The following is an 8,512-nucleotide window of genomic DNA, read 5'->3' on the forward strand; positions in this document are numbered from 1 at the left end:
CTGGAAAATCCCTTATCTGCCTAGTGCAGGGGTAGGGAACCTATAGCTCTAGAGCCAGATGTGGCTCTTTTGATGACTGCATCTGGCTCTCGGATAAATCTGAGCTAACACTGCTTAACACAATAAGTAATGAATAATTCCACTTGTAATCAAAGTGTTAAAAATAACGTTCAAAATATTAAACATGCTCATGCATTTCAATCCATCCATCCTTTTTTCTACCGCACTTTATTTATTATTATTTTTTTTAGGGCTTGCCCTCCCGGGGTTCTTCAGACCACCAAGCACCGACATGAAAGCCTGTTTCGGGGTTACGATATTTTTTTATTTTTCAATAAGTCTCTCAGTTGCTTTCAAGCAATTGTCTTTTTCTCTTTCGTTCTCGCTCGCACTCTGGCTCCAGCCCCAGCCCTGTCTCTCCTCCTGGCTGATGCTTATAATAGAGCGACAGGTGATTAGATAACAAGGCCCAGGTGGGTTGTCTACGCACCTGTCGCTGATTTCGAGGCCGGTCCTGGCACACCCTGCTTCGCTGCAGGCCCGCAGGCCATGCCCCCTCCACAATTAGCTTCAGAATAACAATGTTATTACAAAGAATAAGAGACCTATTACACTCTAGTAATGTTGGTTTTACTTTAAAATGCACGTGTTTAGGTGTGTTCACTGTTGAAAAAAAACTTATATCGCTCTTATGGAAATACATTTTAAAATATTCGGATTCTTGGCTCTCTTAGCCAAAAAGGTTCCCGACCCCTGGCCTAGTGTGTTGCTAGTGTTTTAGTGAAATTAAATAGTCATACCTGAAAGTCGGAGGGGTGTGGTGACCGCCAGGGTCTCTGAGGGAAGCCATGGAGGAGCCTAGAAAGTCGCAGCTGCTTCTTCGACAGCTGCAGGAGGAACGACACAAGCTCCGCTCATGTTTACGGTAAGAGCCGACTTATTACCACCATTTTCTCACCGAAACCTGCCGGTTGACATGTGGTTGAGAACCATGTTCGCTTGACCGCTCTGTTCCATATTAAAGCTTCACAACAAACAAAGAAACGCAGGCTGTGTTTGTGTTGCTACAGCCGGCTCCAATACACCGCTTTCCACCAACGTCTTTCTTCTTTGACGTCTCCATTATTAATTGAACAAATTGCAAAAGATTCAGCAACACAGATTTCCAGAATACTGTGGAATTATGCGATTAAAACAGACTACTTTTAGCCGTGATCGGTGCTGGGAGAACATGTCCGCTACCACCGGTGATGTCACGCGCACACGTCATCATACCGCGACGTTTTAACAGGATACCTCGCGGGAAATTAAAAATTGCAATTTAGTAAACTAAAGCGGCCGTATTGGCATGTGTTGCAATGTTAATATTTCATCATTGATATATAAACTATCAGACTGCATGGTCGGTAGTAGTGGCTTTCAGTAGGCCTTTAACATGGACAAGCGGTAGAGAATGGATGGACATCGGAATCCATTCCACCACAAAGTAGTCCTCACTAAAGTAGTCATTTTTTTACATTTGCACCCGCAAATTTCACATGTTAAACTGAAATATGACGTCATATTGCATCATCATTACCATACTTGCCAACCTTGAGACCTCCGATTTCAGGGGGTGGGGGGCGTGGTCGGGGGTTGGGCGAGGGGCGTGGTTAAGAGGGCAGGAGTATATTTACAGCTATCCAGTCATCTTTTTTTTCTACCGCTTATTCCCTTTGGGGCCGCTCAGCTACAATCAGGCGGAAGTGTAGTGTGTGTATTATATTTATATAGCGCTTTTTCTCTAGTGACTCAAAGCGTTTTACATAGTGAAACCCAATATCTAATTTTTACATTTAAACCAGTGTGGGTGGCACTGGGAGCAGGTGGGTAAAGTGTCTTGCCCAAGGACACAATGGCAGTGACTAGAATGGCGGAAGCGGGATTCGAACCTGCAACCCTCAAGTTGCTGGCACGGCCGCTCTACCAACCGAGCTATACCAAACAAGGGGTACACCCTGGACAAGTCGCCACCTCATCGCAGTATGTGTAGAAATCTTTATAATTGAATCACTTGTTTATTTTTCAACAAGTTTTTAGTTATTTTTATATATATTTTTCCAAATACCGTATTTCCTTGAATTGCCGCCGGGGCGCTAATTAATTTAAAACATTTACCAAAGGCATGTGGTAAAAGTAAGCATGCGCTAATTATTTTAAAACCTCTTCTCACTTCGGCACTTACCAAAGGCATGCAGTAAAAATTTGAGTGTGATGTAAGCTTGGACCTTAAATCCTAGTGAAAAGCTCTTAATCTTATTCCCTTTATGCGATTTCAAATTACCGGAATTGAAATCAGCCTCCTCCATTTTGAAAATGATGACAGGGGAAGTGTCACTCGTGACGTCACAAGTTTGACCAGGCGGTAATACTAAGCATGCGCTAATTATTTTGTGAAGCGAGTTTGACCTGACAGTAATTCAAGGCAGGCGCATACTATATGCCCTGCGGCAATTCAAGGAAATACGGCAATATTTTGCAATGTTTTACAATTTAATAAATCAGAAACTGATGACATAGTGCTGTATTTTACTTCACCTTTTTTTTCCCAACCAAATATGCTTTGTTCTGATTAGGGGGTACTTAAATTAAAAAAATGTTCACAGGGGGTACATCTCTGAAAAAAGGTTGAGAACCACTGCTCTAAAAGCCGTAGATGTTATTGTCACATATGCGTGCACAGTAGACAGCAGTATTGTCCTGTTTAAGAGTGTCAGGACATTGCTGTTTATGGCAGACGAACTGCTTTACGGTGGACGAAAACGTGACTGCTGTTGTTGTGTGTTGTTTCCGCGCTGGGAGGACGTTAATGAGACTGCCTAACAATAAAACCACATAAGAAACCAAGAACTCGCCCTCGATCATTTTACAGTTATAACGTCATTGGGCAGGCTCGCTGTTTATATTGTGGGAAAGCAGACGTGAAAACAGGCTGTCGACCTGTCACTCGGGTCATCATGGAGCTGGAGGGGGCGTGGCTTCCAGCTCCGCCTGAATTTCGGGAGAACATTTTTCCCGGGAGGTTTTCGGGAGAGGCACTGAATTCCGGGAGTCTCCCGGAAAATCCGGGAGGATTGGCAAGTATGTCATTACCATACATTCCAAACATTCTTGTTAAAATATAAATGTGACGTACTATTGCATCATCATCATCATCATACATTCCAAACATTCTTTTTTTAAAAATATAAATATGACGGAATATTGCATCATCCTCACTATCATACAATCCTAACATTATTTGTTTGAAACATAAATATGACGTAATATTGCGTCATCATTATCATACATTCCAAACCATTATTTTGTTAAAAATATAAATATGACGTAATATTGCATCATTATTATCATACATTCCAAATCAATACTTTTTTATCTGCTTGACTTTTTAAGCACGCCGTCATTGAACACACACACTCGGAAAGTTTACAGTAATTTGTCAAGTTTACCATGTTTTTTAAACATTTTGCTTTAAAAAATTTGTGTACATTAAAAAATCATTTAAAATGTAAAAAAAGCAGTTTTCCACTTACAGTAAAAAAAACAAACAGCCAGAAGTAAAAAACTGTGGTATCGTTTGGCTGTTTACAGTAATAAACACCAAATATGGACAGATTTTACAGTAAAACAAAACTGGCAACTGGCACCATTTTGCCATTTACAGTAATACACCAAAATAATCGACAGCTTTTACAGTAAACAACTAGCAACCATATATATACATATATATATAAATACATACATGTATGAATACATATATATACATATACTGTATATATATACATATATATACACATATATATACACATATATATATATACATATATATACACATATATATATATATACATATATATACACATATATATATACATATATATATATACATATATATATACATATATATATATACATATATATATATACATATATATATATATATACATATATATATATATATATATATATACATATACACATATATATATATATTTATATGGTTTTAATGTAGGACAAAATATTTGTTGTATTACTACATAATAATTACATGGGAAAAAAATATTTTTTTACAGTAAAAACTGTGGCGTTCCGCTGTATTTTTTTTTTTTGTACGTTAAAAAATAATTTAACCGTAAAAAAAAGCAGATATCCACTTACAGTGAAAAAACAAAAACAAACGAAAGTTTTGGCAACAGAAATGCTTTTTTTTTTTAACGGTAAAAAACTGTGGTATTGTTTGGCTATTTACAGTAGTAAACACCAAATATTGACAGTTTTTACCGAAAAATAACTAGCAACCATATATATAGTCTTAATGTATATTTGTTGTATTACTTCATAACTACACTGGAAAAAAGCAGTTTTTTTACAGTAAAAACTGTGGCACCGTTTGGCCATTTACAGTAATACGCCGAACAATTTACAGTTTTTACGGTAAAAATCTGGCAACCGTATTTAAAAGGTTTTAATGTAAGACAAAATATTTGTTGTATTACTATATAATAATTACATGGAAAAAAATGCATTTTTTTTACGGTACAAAACTGTGGTATCGTTTGGCTATTTACAGTAATAAACACCAAATATCGACAGTTTTTACAATAAAAAACTTGCAACCAATAGGGTTCTTTATTATTATTACGCAGCTTTGAGCTGTAATTTGAACCCCTTAACATGCTTCAAAACTCACCAAATTGGACACACACATCAGGACAGGGGAACATTGCGATTTAATCAAAAAACCTAACCCCAAAACTCAAAATTGCGCTTTACCGCCCCCAGGGAAGAAAACAGAGACAAAACTGCCTGTAACTTCCAGTAGGAATGTCGTAGCGACATGAAACAAAAACCTCTATGTAGGTCTCACTTAGACCTAGTTTTAATACACTGACACCCTTCAGCAAAAATCAACAGGAAGTTTGAAATTCCCCCTTCAAAACAAACGTTTTGTAAAAAAACTCACCTTTGCCTTTTTGAGCTGTAATTTGACCCCCTTAAAATGTTTCAAAACTCACCAAACTGGACACACACACTAGGACTGGCGGAAATTGCGATCTAATAAAAAACCAAACCCCAAAACTCAAAATTGCGCTCTAACGCCCCCTAGGAATAAAACACAGACAAAACTGCTCCTAGGAAGAAAACACAGACAAAACTGCTTGTAACTTCTGGTAGGAATGTCATAGAGACATGAAACAAAAACATCAATGTAGGTCTCACTTAGACCTACATTTCATATATTGACAACCACCAGCAAAAATCCACAGGAAGTTGGCAAATACCCCTTCAAAACAAAAGTTTTGTAAAAACCTGTCACCTTTTTTCAAACATTATCTCCTCTGAGCGTGTTTGTTGTGTCGGCTTCAAACTACCACAGGAGCGATATTGAACCCTTCTGATTAAAAGTTGACGAAAGAGTTTTTCTAACTGCTCTGGTTTTGATTTTACGAGCCTTCAAAGAACCGCTGCGCTGACGCTGCTGCTGTCTCAAGATGGCCGCTTAAAAGCAGGAAGCACCAGCGTGACCACACAATGCAGAGAAGGTAGGTACCGTGCAGGTAAAGATATGTTGACTGGGTGAAAGAAGGAGGCACCAGTTTGACTCCAGGATACAGAGAAGGTAGGTAATGTGCAGGTAAAGATATGTTGTCTGGGTGAAGGCAGGAAGCACCAGCGTGTATGGGTGACAGAAATAAGCACCAATGTGACCCCAGGATGCAGGGACGGTAGGTAATGTGCAGGTAAAGACATGTTGAATGGGTAAAGGCAGGAAACACCAGCAAAAGTCGTTCCCGTCCATCGCTGCTTGCAGCGTTAATTAAATATGCTTTTAATGTATGACAAAATATTTTTATTATATAATAATTACATGCAAAAAAATGCAGTTTTGTTACTGGAAAAATCTGTGGTACTTGTTAGGCCATTTACAGTAATACACTGTAATAATGAGGGATGATTTCATTAAAAAAAGTCTTAGTCATATGTGTTGAGTCAAAATAGAATTTCATGGTAAAAGCAAACACAATAAAACATTCCTGACTTTCACTTTCACTTTCTTGCTATGTGTGTGTGCGTGTGTGTCACTGACTGGCAGTGGGAGTGGGAGTGGGAGTGGAGTCGCGGGGCCTGACAGCGGTCATGATGAGGTGGTTCTTGTAGGTCTTGCTGAGTCCCGTCATCCAGAACTTGAGCAGGCGCACGTTGTCGTCCTCTGCAGGCCCCGTGCTGCCCAGCAGGCCCAGAACCTTCTGGGTATCTTCCCGGCCCCGCCCGTCCACCTTGGAGAACTTGAAGAGCACTTTCACCTTGCTGCGCACACACGCACACACACGCACACACACGCACACACACACACACACACACACACACACACACAAACGTACGCGCATACACACTCACGCACACGGCACACACGCACACGAGCACACACACGGCATACACACACACAAGAGCGCACACGCACAAACACACGCACGTGCGCACACACGCACGCGCACACACACACGCACGTGCGCACACACGCAAGCACGCACGCGCACACACGCACACGAGCACACACGCGTGCACGTACACACGCACACACACACGCGCACACGAGCTCACACACACACAAGCACGCACACACAAACGCACACAACACGTGCACGCACACGCGCACACACACACAAGCACGCACACACACACGTGCACGCGCACCCACACACATGCACACACACAAGCACGCACACACGCACGCACACACGCACGCACACACACGCGCACACACACACACGCAAGCACACACATGTGCACACACACACGCACGCACACACGCAAGCACACACACACGCGCAAACGGGCACACACACAAGCACACACAGGAGCACACACACACACGCACACGTACGCACACGTACGCACACACACATGCACGCACGCACACACACACACGCACGCCACACAAACACACACACACACACACGCACGCACACGCACGCACGCACAGACACACACGCGCACACACACACGTGCACACACACACACACACACACACACACACACACACACACACACACACACACACACACACACACACACACACCCTTGCTCAATACATGCTAGCTTTGCATAGTGCTAATTGCACACATGCTACCTATTTCCACAAACCCCGTTTCCATATGAGTTGGGAAATTGTGTTAGATGTAAATATAAACAGAATACAATGATTTGCAAATCATTTTCAAGCCATATTCAGTTGAATATGCTACAAAGACAACATATTTGATGTTCAAACTCATAAACATTTTTTTTTGCAAATAATCATTAACTTTAGAATTTGATGCCAGCAACACGTGACAAAGAATTTGGGAAAGGTGGCAATAAATACTGATAAAGTTGAGGAATGCTCATCAAACACTTATTTGGAACATCCCACAGGTGTGCAGGCTAATTGGGAACAGGTGGGTGCCGTGATTGGGTATAAAAACAGCTTCTGTGAAATGCTCAGTCATTCACAAACAAGGACCGGGCGAAGGTCACCACTTTGTGAAAAAATGCGTGGGTAAATAGTCAAACAGTTTTAGAACAACATTTCTCAACGGGCTATTGAAAGGAATTTAGGAATTTCACCATCTACGGTTCGTAAGACCATCAAAAGGTTGAGAGAATCTGGAGAAATCACTGCACGTAAGCCATGGTATAACGGACCTTCATTCCCTCAGGTGGTACTGCATCAAAAAGCGACATCAGTGTGTAAAGGATATCACCACATGGGCTCAGGCACATTTCATAAAACCACTGTCAGTAACTACAGTTGGTCGCTACATCTGTAAGTACAAGATAAAACTACTATGCAATGCCAACACCATTTATCACGACACACGTAAACGCAGCCGGCTTCGCTGGGCCCGAGCTCATCTAAGATGGACTGATGCAAAGTAGGAACGTGTTCTGTGGTCTGACGAATCCACATTTCAAATTGTTTTTTTGGAAACGGTGAACGTGGTGTCCTCCGGAACAAAGAGGAAAAGAACCATCAGGACTGTTCTAGGTGCAAAGTTGAAAAGCCAGGATCTATGATGGTATGGGGGTGTATTAGTGCCCAAGGCATGGGTGACTTACACATCTGTGAAGGCACCATTAATGCTGAAAGGTACATACAGGTTTTGGAGCAACATATGTTGTCATCCAAGCAACATTATCATGGACGCCCCTGCTTATTTCAGCAAGACAATACTAAGTCACTTGTTATAACAGCGTGGCTTCATAGTTTAAGAGTGCGGGTACTAGACTGGCTTGCCTGTAGTCCAGACCTGTCTCCCACTGAAAATGTGTGGCGCATTATGAAGCCTGGAATACCACAACGGAGACCCTGGACTGTTGAAGAACTCAAGGTGTACATCAAGCAAGAATGGTAAATAATTCCACTCTCAAAGCTTCAACAATTAGTTTCCTCAATTCGCAAACGTTTATTGAGTGTTGTTAAAAGAAAAAG

The 8,512-nt window shown here is 41.1% G+C and overlaps 1 protein-coding gene across 1 annotated transcript in view; it reads right to left on the bottom strand.

The window, feature by feature from the left end:
• Positions 1-6,025: 6,025 nt before the first annotated feature.
• Positions 6,026-8,512, bottom strand: part of flcn (folliculin) — a 40,369-nt gene continuing 37,882 nt past the window's right edge. Inside the window, exon 12 of the mRNA XM_061915284.1 lies at positions 6,026-6,348. Coding sequence (XP_061771268.1) covers positions 6,120-6,348 — 229 coding nt within the window. The 3' untranslated portion in view covers positions 6,026-6,119. The remainder of the gene's footprint in view (positions 6,349-8,512) is intronic.

The sequence above is a fragment of the Nerophis ophidion genome, linkage group LG11, assembly GCF_033978795.1.
Source record: "Nerophis ophidion isolate RoL-2023_Sa linkage group LG11, RoL_Noph_v1.0, whole genome shotgun sequence".
Lineage (NCBI taxonomy): Eukaryota > Metazoa > Chordata > Actinopteri > Syngnathiformes > Syngnathidae > Nerophis > Nerophis ophidion.